Source organism: Onychostoma macrolepis, chromosome 20 (genome assembly GCF_012432095.1).
Source record: "Onychostoma macrolepis isolate SWU-2019 chromosome 20, ASM1243209v1, whole genome shotgun sequence".
Taxonomy (NCBI): Eukaryota; Metazoa; Chordata; class Actinopteri; order Cypriniformes; family Cyprinidae; genus Onychostoma; species Onychostoma macrolepis.
In genome coordinates, this window is record NC_081174.1 from 30,296,154 (window position 1) to 30,319,522 (window position 23,369).

General features: G+C 35.2%; 3 protein-coding genes across 4 annotated transcripts in view; 1 reads left to right on the forward strand and 2 right to left on the reverse strand.

Annotated features, from left to right (window-relative positions):
* Positions 1 to 122: 122 nt before the first annotated feature.
* Positions 123 to 10,143, reverse strand: naprt (nicotinate phosphoribosyltransferase). Of its 2 annotated transcripts, none has more exons than XM_058755207.1 (13): positions 9,380 to 10,143; positions 6,828 to 6,955; positions 6,661 to 6,743; positions 5,290 to 5,420; positions 5,046 to 5,161; positions 3,854 to 4,050; positions 3,635 to 3,772; positions 2,566 to 2,650; positions 2,413 to 2,493; positions 2,226 to 2,328; positions 1,282 to 1,439; positions 555 to 662; positions 123 to 478 (listed from the first exon to the last, which is right to left on the reverse strand). In XM_058755207.1, exons 1-13 carry the CDS (start codon positions 9,612 to 9,614, stop codon positions 392 to 394), a joined length of 1,650 nt encoding a protein of 549 aa, XP_058611190.1. In that variant the 5' UTR covers positions 9,615 to 10,143; the 3' UTR covers positions 123 to 391. The 2 variants fall into 2 exon arrangements, with proteins under 2 accessions (XP_058611190.1, XP_058611189.1); XM_058755206.1 differs by having other exon boundaries at positions 3,635 to 3,775; positions 9,380 to 10,141.
* Positions 10,144 to 14,559: 4,416 nt separating this feature from the next.
* On the reverse strand, positions 14,560 to 16,733 carry c20h8orf82 (chromosome 20 C8orf82 homolog). Its single transcript, XM_058755217.1, has 3 exons — positions 16,472 to 16,733; positions 16,344 to 16,392; positions 14,560 to 15,142 (listed from the first exon to the last, which is right to left on the reverse strand). Exons 1-3 carry the CDS (start codon positions 16,604 to 16,606, stop codon positions 14,676 to 14,678), a joined length of 651 nt encoding a protein of 216 aa, XP_058611200.1. The 5' UTR covers positions 16,607 to 16,733; the 3' UTR covers positions 14,560 to 14,675.
* The window catches only part of arhgap39 (Rho GTPase activating protein 39), a 59,160-nt gene continuing 52,514 nt past the window's right edge, over positions 16,724 to 23,369 (forward strand). Inside the window, 2 exon segments of the mRNA XM_058755204.1 lie at positions 16,724 to 16,805; positions 18,282 to 18,530. Coding sequence (XP_058611187.1) covers positions 18,520 to 18,530 — 11 coding nt within the window. The 5' untranslated portion in view covers positions 16,724 to 16,805; positions 18,282 to 18,519.

Consider the following 23,369-nt stretch of genomic DNA (forward strand, 5'->3'; position numbering starts at 1 on the left):
CTAGATTTATTTATTTACACATTTTACTAATTGTTTTATTTTTTAAATATTAAAAAAATAAATAAATACGTCAAGGTAGATCACATTACAATTAGGATTATAGGTCAAAACACATTCATGAATCACTTTTGTACATAAAATCTTTATTATGTTGTAAAACGAACAGTGAATAATCATTTTCATTACGTCATTGCTTATTTTACTAGTTAATTATGAGATGAACCAATACCATATTCAAAAGAACTTGTTAATGCTATTGGACCACAACAAGCAGCATTGCTGAATCTGTTATGACGACATTTTTTTTAAGGGAAAAGAGGATTTTAAGGCATCTTTTCCGTTAGATGTGATGTTTCTGACTTTGGTCTGGGCTCCGTGTTTCGGCTCGGCTTCAGTTCGACAGCAGGAAGTTGCTGCCTTTACTGTTTCCTTTTGTGATATCAGACACCAGGGAGTGCAGCCGCTCTGATAAAGCCACCTTTAAGACAATGTTAAGAAACACACTTTCAATCTGCAGATGCCATGTATTCCAGTTACTGATATCGTGAACTCACGGTGTAATCGTGCGGCTCTTGTAGTCTCTTGTGATGCGGATGCAGCGTTTGTAGAGAAATCTGTGCACGCTCACGACTCTCTGACGCAGTGTTTAGGGGGAATGTGATCTGTGTATGACAAGGCAATGAAATATACATTCTCTCTCTTTAATTGAAAGAAATTGTACACCCAAAAATTAAAATTTGATTCATATTTACTCATCCTCAGATCATCCAAGATGTAGATGAGTTTGTTTCTTCATCAGGTTTGTAGAAATGTGTCTCTGCATCAGTGTCTCAGCAATGGATGCTCTGCAGTGAATGGGTGCCGTCAGAATGAGACTCAAAACAGCTGATAAAAACAATCCACACCACTCCAGTCCATCAGTTAATATCTTTATTATGGACTCATATTTTAGCCAGAAGCAAAAGTTTAATGTTAAAACATCTTAATGATGGATTTGATTCAGCTTTTGTCTTCATTAATGTGGTGTTTTTAATCAGCTGTTTGGACTCTCATTCTGACGGCACCCATTCACTGCAGAGCATCCACTGGTGAACAAGTGATGCAATGCTACATTTCTCCAAATCTGATGCAGAAACAAACTCATCTGCATCTTGGATGGCCTGATGGGCAGTAAATGTTCAACCATTTTTATTTTTTAAGTGAGCCATTTCTTTAAAACTGATTAAAATCATTCATGATATCTACTTGTTCAAAGGCAGCACAGGCATTGGCAGCGTTTACCTGTCCACAGGTGAAGACATCCAAACGCAGACTGGTTACTTGAGCCGGTGTGACTGTCTGAAGCGTCTTGTTCAGTCCTAGAGGGAAGCAGGTCAGGGAGACGCCCGCTTTAGGAGCCGCTTCTTCTGACAGACAGATCAGATCCATCTGAGGATGACCTGCCAAACAGATGTTCGTATGAACTCAATTCAGCTAATGGTGCTGCCAAACGTGGATCCTGTGAAAGGTGCACTAAGCTCTTTTTATTTTTTTCCCCACTTAAAAAAACGAAATGCATAATAGTTTTGGCATGTCTAAAATAGGGCTGAGGAATATAGCTGAAAAAATACTGTTTACTATAGATATGGCAATGCCTTTAATGTGACTTTTAATGTGACTTTAATGTGTTTTTCAGACCAATGGATTTAAATGTAAAAATTTCCTCATATCCCCTGATGTTTCCCCATTACTTTGGCTAGATAAGAAAAATAAGTGTTTTTGCAATATTCTATCTATCTATAGTCTAGAAATATTGTCTATATTGTCTTGAAATATTGATATTGTTCTGCCTTTTTCACAATACTCTCGCTCTGTGTTTGTGTGTGTGTATATATATATATATGACTAAAACATAAATATTTTAAGACAATATAGTTAGAAAAATTAGATTGATCGATATTGATCTTTTTCAGCCCTTTTATAATACATACAATATTATAGAATATTGTAAAAAGGCTGAAAAAAATACTATAAATATACAGTATGCACACTCACACACAAAGTATATATACATTTATGTAAATAATTATATATTTAATCTTAAATGCTTTAAGAAACACAAAATAAAATGCACATTGAAATATTGTGAATACTGTATTTGCTATAAGATTGAATTTTTATTACAAATAATGAGAAAAGCAGAAAGAAATGAATAAAAGGGTTATTATAAACAGGTAAATACGGACCGTCTGCGTCCAGAAGCCTGTAGACAGACTTGCGTCCCGGCAGTGTGCTTTTCTCTGGATCTTCACTCATCTTCATTCGGGGACGACCTCTGACCTCTATCAGCTACAGTGAGTGAGTAATACAACCATCAGCATGCATGCGTTAAAGCACGATGTGTGAATTTTAATGCGGGGAAACTCTTTGTACCTTATATACACACCCCAGAGAGGGCTGACGCGTGCATGTGACCAGATGAGTCCCCACTCCAACCACGTCAATCTCATTATCCTGACACAGACAAACAGGTGATGAACGTCTGACTGCTGTGTTTAATGTATCTGTGATGTGAAGAGCTCTTACTTTCTTGTTGAGTTCAACGAGACTCTGTTCTGAAATACTGTTCGTGCCGACGATGATGAGAGACTCAAACTGAGGAACTGAGAACCTGCGAACAGACAAACACAGAATAAAATAGATTTGAGTGATTGCATGCAACACTTAGGGTTAAAATCAATGCTATTTTAGTATTGATATAATATTATAGGTCATAGATTTTTTTTCATATTTTCTCATTTTAATTTGAGTTTTTGCAATTTTGTTTTGTGTAGTATTTCTATATTGTTTTTATTAAGTTTTAATTTATAGCTTTATTTAATAATAGTAATTATCATAATTAGTGCCTTTGCAACTACCTGAAAATATTTTACTTTATTTCAGTTAATGTTTATGTAATAAAAATGTTTCTATGGTTTTAATTTTAGTTAATGATAATAACCCTGGAAAAACTGAAACTAAACCTATTAAATATAATTTTCTGCAATTGAAATGAAGCTGAAATTAAATAAAATATAAGGATTAGATGAAAAACGTAAACCTAAATGAAATGTTGCTTCGGCAACTAACAGAATTAAGATTTAAGGCCAAATAGAAATATTAAACAAAGCTAATAAAAATAACAAAATTACTTCAACTTATTTCAACAACAAAATAAATATTAAATAATAAAAGTACACATTCTACTTTTATAGTTTTGTTTTAAACAAAGTATAAAATAAAAATAAAAAGTATAAGAATACATTTCTATTTTAAGTTATTTATTTATTTTAAATCACACAGATCAGCACAACATCCTTTTTTCAATTTTTACTTAAACCCAAATTAAAATGAATATATTTCTAGTGTATTTTTATTTTTTATAAAATGTTTCATCATCTTTTATATTTAAAAATAAAGTTCTATTATTAAAATTGTTATTTATTATTATTATTTTTTAAGTCAAACAAATCAGGATAATATCCTTTTTAATTAAACTGAAAATATGAAAATGCTATAATAATATTTAAAGATACCTAAAATAACACTGAGCAGTGGTAAAATGCCTGTGTAATAATGTTGTGTTATTAGAGGTGTTCTGAAGGAAGTGTCTCACTGTTCGCTACATTCTTTGAAGACGCGCCGCACTTCCAGCGACTGCCTGCAGAGGTCCCCGCTGTCCAGCCGGACTCCCAGCGGCCGGTACTGCAGCTCATACAGAGCCAAAGCCACGGCACAGAAACACAGCAGACCGCTGCTGCAGCACAAACACACACACATCAGTCAAAAACATCACATCACACCACACAACACTACTGAATGATCACGTGTCTACCAGCTGACGCTGTAGCTGTCAATCACGGGCAGGAAGTTTTGAGGGTAGGCGATGGCGTAGGACAGGAAGGCCGCCAGCTCTCCCTCCCGAACGAGGCTCGTCTTTGACCCCAATAGCTGACAGACGCGACCCAGCCAACCCTTCACCAGACAGATGAAGTCAATAGGGCCGCCGCCGCCGCCGCAGGGCACCAGAGTCTGCCATCACAAATCAACACACACGCTTTATCGTTTGAGGTCAGTAAAGACATTTATAATGCGATTTCAAATAAATGCTGTTCTTTTGAACTTTCTATTCATAAAAGTATCCTTAAAAATAAAATGCATCATAGTTTCCACAAAAATATTGGGCAGCACAACTGTTTTCAACATTGATAATAATCAGAAATGTTTCTCGAGCAGCAAATCAGCATATTAGAATGATTTCTGAAGATCATGTGACACTGAAGACTGCAGTAATGATGCTGAAAATACAGATTTGATCACAGAAATAAATTACATTTTAACAGATATTCACATAGAAAACAGCTGTTTTAAATATTTTTTTAAAATGTTAATGTATTTTTGATCAAATAAATGCAGCCTTGATGAGCAGAAGAGACTTCTTTCAAAAATATTTTAAAAAATCTTAATTATTCCAAACTTTTGACTGGTGTGTATAGAATATTGAAAAATATCAAAATTTTTAGCTATATTGTCTATCTCATCTTGAAATACTGATAATTTTCACATATTTTTAACATATATTCTTGGGGGGTGTATGTTTGTGGAAAAAATTGATCTATATATGTATAGATATTTATATGTATATATTATTGCTGTCAAAGCAAATAATCAAGATTAATTGCATCCAAAATACATATAAACATAAACAGTACATAATATATGTGTGTACTGTGTATATATATTTTTATGTAAACACAAACTCTGGCTGTGATTAATCGCGATGAATCAATTTATCAATTTGACAGCACTAGATTATTATTCATTAGATATTTTATTAGCAACCCCAAAAGTTTTAACAGTAGTGTGTGTGTGTGTGTGTGTGTGTGTGTGTGTGTGTGTGTATGTATGTATGTATGTATATATATATATATATATATATAATAAATAAATATTTTTTAAAAATTGCAAATTGATTCCAAACAGAACAAACCACTGAACTGTTCGTGTTCATTCGGTGAAACGCTCACCTGTGGCCACACCTCCTCCAGAGAGGAAAAGGAAGTGACATAAGAGTGTGCCATGGTTCCCGCCACAGGAATACCAAACAGACGGCCGGCGAGAGCATTACTCGTCAAATCAAAACCTGGAAAAACAATCAGCAGGAGAAGTTCACACAATGTTTACTAAAATAGAATAGTCTATATAACTGTCTATAGCAGGACTTCAGTGGAGCCGTGGTTCCAGATTCACTGTAAACGTCAGGTCACTCACCACCGATGTAGGTGTATCGTGAGGCGGTCAGGCCTCCGTCGGGACCCTGAGCTCTTCTGAGCCCCATCTCCATTAATCTCCGCCTGGGACCTGCAGCCAAACGGAAACGAGCAGCGTTGCTACACACCAGACTGAGAGGAGAGAGAGTTGATGAGCATACAGTCGTTATGAGGTCAGCTGCAACAAAAACTACAGATTCTGGAGTCCTAATCATTTTTTAAAACAATAAATCACAAATCACATTTTTAGAGTGAGAACTTATTAGATATTTTGATACAGTCTGTTGAATTGATGTTTCAATTACTTTATAAAATAAGAAACATGTAAATAACCAAAAACAAAACATAAGCATGCAGTAATGGGCTTGTTACACAACATGATGAGAAAACAAGAAAATAATCTTATTTTCTCTACACAAATTGAGATGTTGACTGGAATCATCAACCTCAATAATTCAGCCTTGTTATCAAAGTTATTATAAGAAAAATAATACCAATAATAATAATAATAACAACAATAAATATACCCATCCTGGTCAGGGTTATTATAGTTAACTGCAAAACCAAAACCATAAAAAAAAATTGATACTTGACATAAATTACATTTACATTTAGTCATTTAGCAGACACTTTTATCCAAAGTGACTTACAAATGAGGACGCAATGGAAGCAATCAAACTCAACAAACGAGAAATGATGAGTAAGTGCTATAAGAAGTCTCAGTTAGCTTAACGCAGTACACGTAGCAAGGGTTTTTTAAAATTATACAATAAATAAAATTAAAACAATAGAGCAAGCTAGTGTTTTAAATTAAATATTATCTTTAAAAAACCTTTTAAATTTAATTCATTTTAACATTTCTCATGTTCATTTAACTAACCTTGCTAAAAAATAAAACAAATTAACATAGACATTAAAAAACATTAACTAAAATGACAACAAAATTACATTCAACTAAATTAACTAACTAAAATTAAATTCAAACCAGAAAATACAACAAAATTAATTCAAATTTTATTTTATATTTTAAAAACTATAATAGTATCTCAATTATACTAAAATAACACTGATTCTGTTATACTTCTATCAGCTTTACTTCTATCAGTCTTTTTATTGCTAGTAATCACACAATTCTTGGTTCTAAATCATATAAATATTAAGTTTGACATCCTCCTGAGGTGGATGAATAACATTGATTTGAACATTAAGCACTTCCTTTTGCAAAAATGTAACATTTCAAGGCTAATTTTTACCCTGTTCATGTTGCCAGGTGATTTTAAACCAGCACACTGTCATATAATTGGTTTCTAAAGGCACCACTGCATCCAAGAAACTAATGAATGCATGTGATTTAACAGAATGCTGTATTTACCTGGCGTAGTTGACTAGGCAGAGCAGACTGGTCTCCAGCAGCTGAACCACGGCCAGCGGTCCAGACACTTCCAGCAGAGGAACCTGCAAACACAAACAACACTGTGAACACTGGAGCTCTGGCAGCAGCAGATCAGATTACAGCTGACTATGGAATCGCTCACATACTCGAGCGAAGACCACGGATCCCTCAGGTACCGCTGACACAGACACAGACGAACAGTCCAGCTCCTTCAGATACGAGAAGAACGCAGCGTCTGTGCCTGCGGGGAGGACGGAGCGCAGATACTCCACATCTGAAACACACAAGATGATGAAGAGCTTGGTAAATAATACAGACACAATCTGCCGGATGCACAGGACAGAAACAGAGTAGAAACTACTTCCATGGACTTTGCATGCATCATGTTACAACCAGTGTTGGGGAAAGTTACTTTTAAATTACAATATTGCATTACTCCCTCAAAAAGTAACTAATTACGTTACTTAGTTACCTTTTATGGAAAGTAATGCATTACATTAGCGTTACTTTTTAAATCTGGGCAGAGCTCGCTTGTTTGATTTTAATACAAAAATTTAAATTTTTTGCAAACCTAAAAGCCCTTTCACACCAAAAGTGAAATGAATAAGCCTCAGGCTGAAGGAAAAATAAATTCACGTCTGTACAGTAGAACGCAGAAGAACACTTCAGCAATAAAAAATAAAAAAAAGGAGCACAATTTTTATTTAAAAAAAAGAAGTAATTTTTACTTAGTAGTATGGTAGAATTGGATCATCAAAGGTCAGTAGCAAAGACATTGGTTAATAAAATGGGATTAAATACATAAAGGATATTTGTGTTATTTAATATTTAATTATTGCCAGTTTGTATAATATTCTGAGTTGCATTTGACGTATTCATTTTGAGGAATACTGAATCTGTTTTATTGCAAGTGAGATTAATTAATGCATGTTCACATTTATTCTAGAACAACAGTAAGATCTTACTCCCGATTTCTCTCAACATTGGGACAGGAGAGCTGTCAATCAATAAATGGGAAAAAAAAAAAAAAACTGAAGTTACTTATTTGAAAATGTAACTTAGATATTTTCTTGTAAATTAAAAAGTAATGCGTTACTTTACTAATTACTTGAAAAAAGTAATGTGATTCCGTAACTCACGTTACTTGTAATGCGTTACCCACAAAACTGGTTACAACATGCAACTACTGACAGATAACGGCATCAGACTAGAGGTCTGCAAGCCCTTCGGGTCCCGACACGCTGAGTCCATTCGGGCTGAGCTCTGACCATTTTTTTGGGGGGCTCGCATTGGACTCGGGCTCATTTAGCTTCTCTCCTTTTATTGTGCCCATATACGCACAGAGCACACATGGCTACTGTATGAAATATTGATTATATTATAAATATTATAAATTGCCTACGCAATGCAACGCATATATGCACGCATTAGCATACAGGTGACAGTTGACCATGCAGAGCATCAGGGAGAAGTTGAAGCGTGGGGAGTTACTAAAAGTTCCCAATGCTTCGGGAAAAGCACCATTTTTGGGTGTGTTGATCATTAAATCATTAACTAACGCATGCATACATTTCTGTCATAAAGTCTAACTAGAAAACGGTGTCCTAGTGAGCCTAACTGGACAGCACCTTGGCATCACAGAAGCGCCCAAATATGCTGCAAAACAAGTGAACCCAAAATACTGTCCGAGTAGAGAGCTCATGTGCTTTTGAGACACGGTCAAAAATGTTGTCAGTTAGGCAGGATTCTGTCTACGCAGTCAGATCACCAAAAATGCTGTCTATGTGGACAACATACAAGGTGTTGAGATGCATGACCAAATAAGCTGTTTGGGTAGGGATCTCACTTGGTTTTAATACATATGCCCGACAAATGCGATCTAGTTAGGCAGCATACTAAGTTTAGTGATGCATGACTAAAAGTTCTGTCTAGTTGGTCAGATTATGAGTTTTTGAGACAGCTGTCAAAAGCTGTCTATTTAGACAGCCTACTAGGTGATGAGATGCATGACCAAAAAAAGCTGTTTAGGTAGGGTGCTCACTTGGTTTCTAGTTTGGTAGCATACTAGGTTTGAGATGCATGCCTAAAAAATCTGTTTGTAGAGCGATTAATTGGTTTTAAGGCATATGACCAACAAATGCTGTCCAGTTAGGGAGCATACTAGGTTTTTGAGATGCATGACCCCCCCCCAAACAAAAAAAAAAAAAAAAAAAAAAAAAAAAAAGTTTAGGTCAGTTCACCAGGGTTTAAGACTTTAAAAAAATGGTGTCCAGTTAGGAAGCATACTAGGTTTTGAGATGCATGACCAAAAGAAATGCTTGGGTGGGGAGCTTACTTGGTTTTAAGATGTGCCTAACAAATGCTGTCTAGTAGGCAGCATATTAGGTTTTGAGATAGGGTGCTCACTTGGACTAAATTAAGTGATGCATGGCCAAAACTTTAGTCTGCTTAATCTGATCACAAAGTTTTGAGACAGCTGTCAAAAGCCGTCTACATAGACAGCATACTAGGTTTTGAAATGCATGCTCCAAAAAGCTGTTTTAGGGTGTCAGTTCAGTTGGTTTTAAGACATATACCAAATGCTGTCTAGTTGGGCAGCATACTAGGTTTTGAAGCACATGCCCAAAAATGCTATATACACATTCTTAGTAGGCGAGTTACTAAAGTTATGTCACAAGTACAAAGTGCACACACTCACCGTCATCTGAGAAAGTGAAGTTCTGCAGGAACAACAAACAGTCGCTGAGACCCGCAAAGAGCGAGAAGCCTCCACCGAACGGGTTATCGCGGAAAAACAGTTCGAACACGGCCGGCTCGTTGTGTCTGCCCGCGCGCCAGTACGCGTACGCCATGGTGAACTGGTACAGATCCGTGAGTAACGGCGGAACCCGGGTGAGCACGGAGCGCGGTTCATTGCCCCCACATGTCGCCATTTTCCAGTTCAGTTCATCAGGTTGTTGTTCCCTGTTAAGTTTCCTTCAGTGCCTCTCTTGTCCCACCATGCTCACGTGTAACCGGGTGACCCTTTACACAGTTACATGACTCGTGCTAGTATTCAGTCTCCGCCCTACTACTCTCATGCGTTCTTCAATCACTGTGTTTGTAAACTGGTAAGAGGTTTAACACTCTGACTATATGACCTTGCTGATAATATCAAGACATTAACAGCTCCTCAGACTGTAAAGCATTAAAATTTATTTGCACGCAAGGAACTGTAACACTGCCTAAGTATTCATTAAAGCTGCAGTCCCTAACTTTTTTTTAGTTAAAACTGATCCGAAATCAATATTTAAGCAAGTACATAACCAGCCAGTGTTCAAAACTATCGCCTTACTTTACGATTCACAACGGTTAGCTTATAATAATGTTTTGAGTGGTACTTGTATGTTTTCGCGGGAAATTCGAGCATGGTGCTGCGTCATTAGGTCAGGTCTGTAAACATAAAGAAGTTGTCCCGGCTACTAGGCTTGTACTGCAGGTGGCGGATCCTTTATAGCCTTTTCTCACAGCAGCTAGAATAATTAAATGTATCATTTTGATGTCAGATTGTAATCCTGAAAGGATTATGTGTTTATGAAACACATGTGAATGAAATTAAATTATATTCCAGTTTTAAATGTGCTTCTGATTACAGATAGCCTGGGATTACACAAGATTTGTATTTTAAAGAGAACCAGTTCGAAGGGAGCATAGTTTACTTTTTGGGTTAAAAGAATTTCTTAATATGAAATTTGAATGGCATGACGATTAGATTAGACTGTACAGAAATTGAAATCTACACGCTAATACACACTATACTCATAGTCACGCAATGCTGATGTTGTTAACATCGGTAATTTGAGAACAAAGTATAACAATGATAATAATTTGCACAGTTTGATGTGATATGAGCTAACCAATCGTTAGATTTAATCACCATTGGTAGCGCGATTTATCGTAATGCTTTTTTCCTCAGTTGGTCAGAACAAACGTGGCAGACTTGTTACTTGTTCAGATGGCAATATATGGTGAAAATTCTTATTTGGGTCATATATTCCAAGACGTAGGCAAGAATCTGTGATTGCGAAGCACAGTAAACACCTCAAAACATTAGATTCATCCGCGAGCCGTGCCGGAGCACACCCCACGCAGTTTAGATAACTCCACAAGCAGCTTGCAATTCCAGGTTTTCAAACAGAGATGGTGACAAAGAGGCAAAATTTACGGACTGCAGCTTTAACTAAAGTAAATTTATACTATAAAAGGCAAATGTTTGAATACTTTGTTTGAATACTTGTTTTGAACTTTCCTTGTTTTATAAAATTAAGTCCCAAACATATTGGTTAAACGAAGCCAATAGGTAAAGAAACGTGAAGATTTGATAAAATGAGATTCAATTAAAAAAAAAAAAAAAATGTTTTTGTGTTCTCTTGCATTTCCTTAATTGCTGGCAATTTTGTGTTCTTCCGATATCTTTGTATTTGCTCTCAAATCGTTTTGGTTCTACTGAAAAAGTGTTTACAGTCCCCCGAGAAACTTATCGTTCGCTGTCAAGTTTTCGTTCTTTCGCAATAGTAGCCTATTATACAGTGGGGGAAAAAAATATTTTATCCCCTGCTAATTTTGTACATTTGCCCACTGACAAAGAAATGATCAGTCTATAATTTTAATGGTAGGTTTATTTGAACAGTGAGAGACAGAATAACAACCAAAGAAATCCAGAAAAACGCATTTCAAAAAAGTTATAAATTGAAATTGAGTCAAGTAAGTATTTGATCCCCTATCAATCAGCAAGATTTCTGGCTCCCAGGTGTCTTTTATACAGGTAAGGAGCTGAGATTAGAAGCACTCTCTTAAAGGGAGTCTCAGCTTGTTACCTGTATAAAAGACACCTGTCCACAGAAGCAACCAATCAATCAGATTTCAAACTCTCCACCGTGGCCAAGACCAAAGAGCTGTCCAAGGATGTCAGGGACAAGATTGTAGACCTACACAAGGCTGGAATGGGCTACAAGACCATCGCCAAGCAGCTTGGTGAGAAGGTGACAACAGTAGGTGCGATTATTCACAAATGGAAGAAACACAAAATAACTGTGAATCTCCCTCAGACTGGGGCTCCATGCAAGATCTCACCTCGTGGAGTTTCAATGATAATGAGAACGGTGAGGAATCAGCCCAGAACTACACGGGAGGATCTTGTCAATGATCTCAAGGCAGCTGGGACCATAGTCACCAAGAAAACAATTGGTAACACACTACGCCGTGAAGGACTGAAATACATGGATGGGGCCAGGGCATTGAAGCCAGCCAGGGCATTGAAAATGGGTCGTGGATGGGTATTCCAGCATGATAATAACCCAAAACACACGGCCAAGGCAACAAAGAAGTGGCTCAAGAAGAAGCACATTAAGGTCCTGGAGTGGCCTAGCCAGCCTCCTCCAGACCTTAATCCCATAGAACTTCAGTGGAGGGAGCTGAAGGTTTGAGTTGCCAAACGTCAGCCTCAAAACCTTAATGACTTAGAGACGATCTGCAAAGAGGAGTGGGACGAAATCCCTTCTGAGATGTGTGCAAACCTGATGGCCAACTACAAGAAACGTCTGACCTCTGTGATTGCCAACAAGGGTTTTGCCACCAAGTACTAAGTCATGTTTTGCGAAGGGATCAAATATTATTATACTAATTTATAACTTTTTTGAAATGCATTTTTCTGGATTTTTTGTTGTTATTCTGTCTCTCACTGTTCAAATAAACCTACCGTTTTAAAATTATTGACTGATCATTTCTTTGTCAGTGGGCAAACGTACAAAATCAGCAGGGGATCAAATAATTTTTTTCTCCACTGTATATTGAGTAGTTTTGCGAGCGAAGGCAGTTTCTCGAGCAAACGCAAAAGTTTTGAACGCAAAAACATTGAAATATATTTTTTCCCACAATATAATATATAAAATAATCTATTTTTTTCCATCACCTAAAATATTTACTAGAAGAACCCTGAGTTAAGTAAATATTTCAATCATTTGATTTAAATGATTCACGAACCCGCTCCGAAGTTCCGATCTGAATCAAATGATTTGCGAACCTGCTCCGCAGTTGGTTAAGGCTAGAAGGGATACAGGTGCGGCTATCATGTGCACATCAATATAGTGTAATTTTTGTCAAGCTGAACATCAATAATTACTGTATTTGCATTATTGTAAGGGGTAGGTGTTGTAGATGTTAATAAAACAAAATTGAATGTCTAGAAAATGTAATTAATTACATTACATTTAGCAGACGCTTTTATCCAAAGCGATTTACAAATGAGGATAATGCTAGCAATCAAAATCAACTAAAGAGCAATATGCAAGTGCTATGACAAGAAAATTACGCTAATTTATTGTTGGTTTCCGGCCATAGCTGTATCCCTTCTAGCCACAACCCTGAATTTCCGATCTAAATCAAATGATTTGTGAAGTTCCGATGATTTGCGAAGTTCCGATGTAAATCAAATGATTTGTGAAGTTCCGATGTAAATAAAATGATTTGTGAAGTTCCGATGATTTGCGAAGTTCCGATGTAAATCAAATGATTTGTGAAGTTCCGATGATTTGCGAAGTTCCGATGTAAATCAAATGATTTGCGAAGTTCCGATGTAAATAAAATGATTTGTGAAGTTCCGATGATTTGCGAAGTTCGATGTAAATCAAATGATTTGTGAAGTTCGATGATTTGCGAAGTTCGATGTAAATCAAATGATTTGCGGTTCGATGATTTGCGGTTCGATGTAAATCAAATGATTTGTGAAGTTCCGATGATTTGCGAAGTTCGATGTAAATCAAATGATTTGCGAAGTTCGATGATTTGCGGTTCCGATGTAAATAAAATGATTTGTGAAGTTCCGATGATTTGCGAAGTTCCGATGTAAATCAAATGATTTGCGAAGTTCCGATGATTTGCGAAGTTCCGATGTAAATCAAATGATTTGCGAAGTTCCGAACTAAATCAAATGATTTGCGAAGTTCCGATGTAAATCAAATGATTTGCGAAGTTACGAACTAAATCAAATGATTTGCGAAGTTTCAATATAAATCAAATGATTTGCGAAGTTCCGATGTAAATCAAATGATTTGCGAAGTTCTAATGATTTGCGCAGTTCCGATCTAAATCAAATGATTTGCGATACATGCTTTGAAGTGCCGATCTGAATCAAATGATTCGCGACACACGATGTGAAGTCCCGATCTGAATCAAGAGATTTGCGATCTGATTGGAGTGCTTTGAAACAGCGAATCATTTTGCAACACAATGGTTTAACTTATTTGGAGTTTCAAAAAGCTCCATTTCACCCCTCACTACGCATACTTTTTCAAATCATTACAAGCCGTGTCGAAACTCAAAAATGAATGTCTCTTTTGATCAGTTTTTTTGCGACTCGCTTGAATTGAATGATTGAATCACCCGGAGCGGTTCGAGCGTAAATGACTCTCTCAATTGAATTAGTTTGTCTGTTCCTCCAGTTTTCTCGTCTTCAGCCAGTGCCTTCAACACTGTCAGTACTACTAGTACTACTGGCTTTGCTCGCTAGTTTTATGACATTCACTTAAATAAGCAAAAAGGTATGATTTTTACAAATAAAATCACCAACACTGTTTAGGTGAGGTAACCGGTTTACTGCTAACTAGTGAAACACTCCATTAAATGACGAGCAGCACCTCAAAATACATGTTAGATGGAAACATTGTGCATTATGATCAAGTTTGTAGCTTAATTCACTATATTTTAAATACTGCCGTATTTAAGAGAGGACATTCTGCTTAACATCTGTTTGTTCTCTGAAGAAGAACATAGTAGGCCTATGGACTTGGGAAGAAACGAGGGTGAGTAAATTATTTTTAAAAGTAATCAGACAAGCCATAATAAGACCCAATATATACATTTATTTCAGCAGTATGTTCAGAATATACATTATACATGAATATACATTAATTTCAGCAGGATTTTAATGATGATAATCTATTTGTAGGTTGACTGAATCACTCTAGCTTAACACATTCATCAGTTTGAACAGGAAAATGTTTGGCCAGCTCATTGGTTAGAGTGTGTCGATGCCCCGCCCATATGAAATGAGTGGGCTGTCCCGTGCTCTCCTGACCCATGGCATACTCAAAGTGAGCGCTCAGCTCAATGGCCAGCGCCGACCTTACTAACCCCACACCTCCACCCCGCTCCGGTCCGGGATGGTACACTCTACCGCTGACTGGGTGCATGAAGAGAGATTCTGGGCAGAACGGGATGGTCAGTTTGGCTCCGCCTCCACAGTATGACAGACGCTCCTCATGCCCCGCCTCCGATAACAGGTGTGTGAAAACAACAGGCCGGTCATCACAGCGCAGGAAGTTACGCTCGCGCCCGCAGAGCGAGAGGAAGGGGAAGTCCTGTTCATATCGGCCGCTCTGGTTGACCTTCAGACGGTTGAAGAAGAACACTAAGAAGTGCTGGTCTATCAGAGACAAAGACAATAAGCAATACGTTTTTGGAGTTATAAAATACCATAAATTGTATATATTGTAGCCTAATGGTGCCAGTTAATCTTAGAGCTGGTTGATTTGGTTCAAACTCTTTATTTAATAATGCCTAATGCTATTTAGCAATGCCTAGTGAGAAAATGAATGGGAAAAAATCCACAATTTAGTGCATTTCAAACATTATGTAAATAATGGCGGTTTATAAACTTTTTCTTTTTTGTTAGCCAAACCCTCAGATGTAAAATATTTACTTGAAGCTGGGTTATTGCAGTTTACTAAAACTAAAACTAAAACAATAATAAAAAAAACAAAACCATTTTGTTACTTGAAATAAAATAAACTTTAGCTGAAATAAAATAAAATATAAAAAAAGGTTTTTTTTTCAGCCAGCTGATGTACTAAAATAAATAAAACTGAAATAAAAATGTATAATAAGACAAAATTACTACAACTTTAACTTTAAAATTTAAATATTGTTCTTTTTTATTTCAAATTTAAAACTGTTTAAAAAATTAATAAAAACCTCAGATCTTGTGTCAATGATATTAAACTAACACTGACCTTATATTTCAATATTTTAACAACAAATTCACATTCACAGTTCTCATATTATTAATGATGCTAATAATGCTATTGTTAGTATTATTGTTTTAATTTTTTTTAAATTACCAGAAGTATAACTTGAAAATCACAAATGTAAATTAATATTTTAAATTTGAATAACACAATTTATAATACTAATATTTATGTCATAAATTATTTTCAAACATTTAAGTTCTGAAGCTTTTATTTTTGGTAAAAACTAGCGAAATGCTGTAAAAGTTGGAAATCATGCATGTTTTATTTTCGAATAATTCATTTTAATTTCTTTATTATAAATCAATTGTTTTTAATTATTAGCTTTTCATCTCACAAACCACCATTTTTGAAACCTTGCCATGGGTTATGAATACAGTAACCATACAGTACTGTGACATTATCATCATCATCATCATACCATGTTACAGTCACAGTACTTCTTTATAAGAGAAAGAAGAAGAAAATAGGATTATTGTACTGTACATAAGCCACTGTGTAAGAAGCCAGGCTAAAGAGGTTTATATTAATGTAATAGAGACCACATGACATATTCATATTCCATAAGACCATTACACAACAAATTACACAAAGAAATACCTTTGAAACAGGTGACAAAGTTCTTCACCTTGGTGTCATCCAGAAACAGCTTAAAAAGAGAGAAATAAATCATGATTATGGGCATGACATAAATTAAACAACATTATAGCATCTTCTCAGTGGTGTACCTGTCCTTGATGGTCGATATAGTAGAAATACTCTCTGATTCTCGCCTCTGGACTCTGTCCTTGTGTGTATGAGGACACATCCCTGCTCAACAACCTCCTCCATTCACTGCTAAACAGCCTGTTAGCGAACCTCATAGCTGCTTCTGTTACAGCAGAACCCCAGTGTAATAAACAAGCATGGTGGTGGAAATCTGTCCAGCAATGTAAAGTCTGTTATGTTTATGTTTTGTAGGTCCAGCGCTCTCTGTATCCGGGGGAAACAAAAACGACGCGCATCAGTTCCGCTTTACTGAGATCGAAACGCCGTGATTCTAGTGTAAACAGGGTTAAACGTGTAAGTGTTATGGGTTTTATTAGTGTATTTTGATTATGAGCTCTGTTAAACACCGTAAAGTGTATATTTTGTTAGAAAGGGGGTCACGTTATTATGAAAACAGCAGTGGCGCATTTGTTTGTATTTGAAGTGGACACTAGATGGCGCTGTATTGTATTTAATTCGGAACTGCGAGATTATTTCATGCACAATGATAATGTGATTTACATTAGCGTAATAAGCACAAAAGAGAAAGACATTAATTAAACTAAATTATATATAAAAAAAAAAAAAAAATCAAAGTTTAATTTAAAAATGCATTAGTGAAAAAGTTGAACGGATGTATGTACATTATTAAAATATAATGGAATAATGCAATATGAATACTGTAAAGTTATTGTTTTTATTAGGCTGAATTTGTTGCTTTACCATTTTTTTTATTTTTGTATATATTTTTAATTTCCCTATAATCTCTTGTTTTAACTTATTTATGAACTATGAAATGTGATTTATTATCGTTTATATTATAATATCATGAATTATTGCAGTTATGTATTGTGTGTACTCATTTAAATCATAATTTAATGCGGGTTACACCTTTTTATTGTTTGCTATCTTCCTTTAAAACAATGCCACTTGCATTAATGTTTAATATAATTATAATACATAAATATTGCATTAAAAATGCACTTGCTTTAATAATTTATTTAACACAATGCCATTTAGACATTTATAGATGGATAGACAGACAGACAGACAGATAGATAGATATATAGACAGGTAGGTAGATAGATAGATAGATAGATAGATAGATAGATAGATAGATAGATAGATAGATAGATAGATAGACAGGTAGGTAGATAGATAGGCAGAGAGACAGACATAGATAGATAGATAGATAGATAGATAGATGAATAGATAGATAGATAGAGATAGATAGATAGATAGATAGATAGATAGATAGATAGATAGGCAGAGAGACAGACATAGATAGACAGACAGACATAGATAGATAGATAGATAGACATAGATAGATAGATAGACAGACATAGATAGATAGATAGATAGATAGATAGATAGATAGATAGATAGATAGATAGATAGATAGATAGATAGATAGATAGATAGATAGATAGATAGATAGATAGATAAATAGGTAGGTAGGTAGGTAGGTAGGTAGGTAGGTAGATAGATAGATAGATAGATAGATAGATAGATAGATAGATAGATAGATAGGCAGAGAGACAGACATAGATAGATAGATAGATAGATAGATAGATAGATAGATAGATAGATAGATAGATAGATAGGCAGAGAGACAGACATAGATAGACAGACAGACATAGATTGATAGATAGACAGACATAGATAGATAGATAGATAGATAGATAGATAGATAGATAGATAGATAGATAGATAGATAGATAGATAGATAGATAGATAGATAGATAGATAGATAGATAGATGCACTCTCAGGATTGTCTCTGTATTTTGCAGGATGCCACACAGCGCGCGCCGGCGTGCTCGAGTTGCCATGGTAACCTGCTCTTTTTCAGCCCGCGAGAGGCGCAAGATGACGTCAGGTTGTCGGTGGTGACGGAGACGCGGGCGGACAGCGCGTGCTCCGGATCCTCGTTCACTCGCGTTGACTGCGGCGGCGGCGGAGCCTCCATCACCATGACTGGCGTGCTGTGGATTACTTTCACTGCGTGTTGAAGCGGGAACGAGAGGCGCCATGGCTGAGAGGTAAACACGACGCGTGTGAAATGAATTGCGCTGATTTATTAGAAATGCGCAAGGCTTCCGTGCCGAGCGACGGTCACCCGGTTACACGAGCATCGGCGGCATCATTTGCATCACTTAAATATGATGTGTGTTTATGTATTGATGTACATCTCTTTAGTTTGACACCCTCCACACCCATAAGCCGGTGTTCTGGAGCTCCGTTGATTTTCTGTCGTTCCTCCGTGAAGACGCGGAACCCACCTAGCGAACGCATCCCCCCGAGGCGCGCGCACGGCGGGGAGATGCGATGCAATGCGAGGACGCGCAGAATCCTATTTTAAGCAAAATGTCATGAAGGGGATGCAGACACCTGCGGCACGCGAGCCGCGATGCGTTCTCCGGCGTCGTCCTTGTCCGCGAGTCTTGTGGGATTTAATTATTCATGCTTAGTGTTGAGGAAGTCAGCGATCCATGTGGGAATGTGAAGTGTCATTTTTATTGGAAACCACCCTGTGTTTATCAAACAAAGCATTGGCCATGAAACAGATGCACAGGGATGGTCAGGGACCCTCTGCGTGGCCGCTATTGTATATATATATATATATATATGTAAATTCATATTGTGTCCCTGGACCATAAAACCAGTCATAAGGGTCAAATTTTTAAAATTGAGATTTATACATCATCTGAAAGCTGAATACATTTTCCATTGATGTATGGTTTGTTATTATATGACAATATTTGTCAGAGATTAAACTATTTGAAAATCAGAAATCTGAGGGTGCAAAAAAATCTAAATATTGAGAAAATGGCGTTTTCGAAATGAAGTTTTTAGCAATGCATATTACTAATCAAAAATTAAGTTTTGATATATTTACGGTAGGACATTTACAAAATATCTTCATGGAACATGATCTTTACTTAATATCCTAAGAATGTTTGGCATAAAAGAAAAATGGATAATTTTGACCCGTACAATGTATTGTTGGTTATTGCTACAAATATACCCCAGCGACTTAAGACTGGTTTTGTGCTCCAGGTCAGATGTATGTATGTATCTGAAAAGGGCATAATGAAAAATCACACCCATCCCTGTGACAAACCAGGATTTGTTAACAGCAATTTTTTTTTGGAACCAATCAGAAAACATATCCAATCAGAAATGCTCAATGCCTGTCTATCATTTTGCATGTTTATAGATTTCAAAACTCAGGTTCCAGAACATCCCATTCATTTTCTCCATAGAGGAGTTTATTTGTAATGGTAAATCTTGACCTACGGTGAGCTACGAGGTTGTTAATAGATGGTTTATGCTTTAGTTGAAGCCATCAGCCTGCATTATTAAATTTAATTTTAAAATAACTGTTTCACAGTCGAATTCAAACTACATTTCCCATGATTCTGCAAAGAAATCACTCCAATAAAGCACTGCGAATGACATAATCGAGCCAATCTTCTCTCAGACTACATAAATATTTGTATATATATTGTATATATATATTGCAATAAACATAAAAAATGGAGAGCATGTTTTGCCAAGGCGGAATTCCTAGGAAAAAAACTACATTACCCACGATTCTGCAAAGTAATCTCCACTAATCAGAGTATGGCGACCAGGAGATTGCTCCAAATGAGCTCCGCCCACTTTTGAATCTGCAGTTATGTAGTCATATTGTTTCTCTGTCAAAATTAGATCTACAGTTGAATTTGATAAAATTGTTTATAAGGATGTTTATCATAAAAGATGCGAAGAAAACACCTGCATTGATGCACGCAATAACATAAAGAGTGACTCTGTAGTTCAATTCATGAATAAATGACTTTTCTAAATTGGTTCTTTTTAGTGAGTCAGAAACATACAATGCAAACCAGTGTAGTCCAATTTACCTTTTAAATAAGTTTATAGTGAATCAAAAACATGCCAATGTACAACCAACCAATGTGGTTAAATTCACAACCAATGTAGTCCAATTCACGAACAAATGATTCTTTTAAATCAGTCTTTTTGAGTGAATCAGACACATACGGCACAAACAGTGTAGTCTAATTCATATACACATGTGACTTTTTCAAATTGGTTCTTTGTAGTGAATCAGAAACCTACATCGCAGCCAGTATAGTTCAATTCAGCAACAAATGGAACTGAGCTGGGAAATCAGTATGGATCCCAGCCCTAGTGTTTGAGTTTCAGTCCGTGGATGTGGATGTAGGCAGAGGTTGGGTTTGTAAATGGGTGAAACCACAGCTGGGTGGAGCGCAGGCATGTTTGGCCCCGCTCGCGTGAGTCATTCTCAGAGATCACAGGCTCAACGAGTGCTGTTTACCCCGTGGTCAGTGTGAATGTCTTTGTGTTGTGGCCGTGGCATTCAAACAGCGTGTGCACAGGTGCTGCGCTCGTCCTACACTGACAAACACCTGTCTCTCGTGTTGTGTTTTAGTGCTATTCATATAGTGTAATAGTATAATATTATGTTATATGTGTTATACTATAACATCATATTTTGAACTTAATTTTATTTTTATATTTTAAGTTTTCAATTTAATTTTAGTTTGAGTAATTTAATAATTTTTTTAGTTTTGTTTTTTATTTTTTAGTACTTTGTACAACTTATTTGATCTCATGTATATTTATATATTTTTATTACATTTTATTTTAAATTAGCAAAAACAATGCACTTTTGTGATTTTTATTTTGTAAAATATTTCTATTTAGATTTAATTTTCAGTTTTAATGCAAGTCATTTTAATTCATTAACTTGTTTATAAGTTTATGTTTTGCATCTAATATTCATATTTGTATTTGTATTTTATAAATTGAGTTTTATTTCAAATTAACTAATTCCATGCTCTCATTTTTATTTATTTATTTATTTTTTTTAAATTACATTTTTATTTAGCTTCACTTTTATTTTTATTTCAGTTTTAGTAATTTTAATACTTCAAATTAAACTTTTTTTATTACAGTTGCCAAAGTAACATTTCAGATTTTAACATTTCTAAGTTTTTATCTAATTTTTATTAATTATTTATTGCATATTCCACAAAAAACTGGAAAGCAATTTCACAAACTGCAACTCCAGTCAGATCAGAATCTGCATTATTTTCATGACATTTATATTTACCCTCCAAAGTCTCATTATTGTAATATAAAAACATATATTATTTAAAAATTTAAATAGCAATGCAAAAATAGCAAATTAAAACATTTGCAAGTGTATGTCATTCTAGTATTTATTTTCATTAATTTTATTCTGCTTTTTATTTAAATTTTAGGCTATTTCAATAAACAAAAACTATTTTTAATAGTTTTAGTTTTAGTTAACGAGAACAACATTGTATTATACATTGAGCATCCGTTTAATGCATATTGCACAAAAACTGGAAAGCAATGGCATAAATTGCAACATCAATCAGATATGAGTTATTACGCAGCTCTAGCTGTAAAGATGCTCAAAAACCAAGTTCTGTTTAAAAGCTTTTGAGGAAGGAGCTCATTGACCCAGAGTTCCTGATGACTTCATTACACAGCGTGTCAGAAAAGCTGTTGTAGTGATCGGGTCGCCAGCGGCAGTCACACAATGCCATTTCAATTGATCTGCCCTCTTAAACATGCTTGACCGACCCATAATGCAGTGTGTTTGAGCAGCACTCCAGAAGCGGCACGTTGTTTGGTTTGAGTTTTTATTCCTATGCAGGTGATGTTAAATGATCTCAGTGCTCGGCTATCTGCTGTCGTAATATAAAGTGGTAGTTTGCCCAAGCATGTCACTGCAAAATGATGATAATACGTATAATTTTACAGATGATTCTGGTCATCGTAATGATGCTGCTATTGAGTTGAACAGCCTCAGCAAGGTCAAATGAAGACACTCCATCACACTAATGATGTTTAAATAGACCGGCCCTTTACATGCTCATTTGTAATGCATGGATTATGGATTGGCATATGAGATATAAAACTAAATGAAAAATGTTTTTTTTTAGTGAATTACAGAACAATATACTAAGTAACTGTAGTTTATGGGTTATTGGTAAATCTCATGAAAACAGTCGAGAAATGATCAGAAAATATTTCACCCAACATTAAAACAAAAAAAATGTGTGTAAATATATTCCAATTTGTGATATTTTTATGAAAATTAAGCACAGTCATTGCTACAGACTACACAAATTCTCATTACTGTAATTCAATATTGAATATAATAATAATGTTAATAATAATAGCAATAAAATAATTATATATATATATATATATAATCTTAATGAAAATTAAGCACATTGTTAACTAGGAAAATTCTCGTTAATGTAATGCAATAATAATACATTACAATATTCTATAAATATGATTTTATATATATATATAAAATGTGTGTATATATATTGCAATGTACAATTAACATTCAGTACTACAAAACTACATCAATTATATAATATTAGAACAATTTAATTTATAATATTATAGTATTAACCCTCACAAATTCTCATTACTGTAATGCAACAAAATCAGATGTGGAAAATATGTATTTTTCTAAAATAGCTAAGTATATTTTCAAGTTTACATCATTTGTGCCTTTAATTTAATGAATTTAAGTTGAGCTGGTTTTAATTTTAAAAGATTGTTTAAAGAAAAGGTTATTTTCTTTCCAGAAAATATTACAATATTACAGAATGTTTTTATTATTCATATTTTATTAGTATTATTATTATTATTGCATTGCAGTAATGAAATTTTGAGAGTGAATATGCAATGCAAAAAAATCTTAATGGAAATGGTGTTTTAAATCAAATACATATATATTTTTTTCTGTTGTTTATGGGGTGAAATATTAACCTGGCATTTCTTCGTGAAATTGACCCATA

Excerpts from the sequence above, each read along its gene's own strand:
- naprt (XM_058755206.1), bottom strand. The coding sequence starts at position 9,614 with ATGGCGACATGTGGGGGCAATGAACCGCGCTCCGTGCTCACCCGGGTT. Across the intron at positions 5,162-5,289 it reads ACGATACACCTACATCGGTG|GTTTTGATTTGACGAGTAAT; the intron begins GTGAGTGACCTG and ends TTGTTTTTCCAG. Across the intron at positions 2,494-2,565 it reads TCGTTGAACTCAACAAGAAA|GATAATGAGATTGACGTGGT; the intron begins GTAAGAGCTCTT and ends TGTCTGTGTCAG.
- c20h8orf82 (XM_058755217.1), bottom strand. The coding sequence starts at position 16,606 with ATGAGGTTCGCTAACAGGCTGTTTAGCAGTGAATGGAGGAGGTTGTTG. Across the intron at positions 16,393-16,471 it reads ATATCGACCATCAAGGACAG|CTGTTTCTGGATGACACCAA; the intron begins GTACACCACTGA and ends TCTCTTTTTAAG. Across the intron at positions 15,143-16,343 it reads CTTTGTCACCTGTTTCAAAG|ACCAGCACTTCTTAGTGTTC; the intron begins GTATTTCTTTGT and ends TGTCTCTGATAG.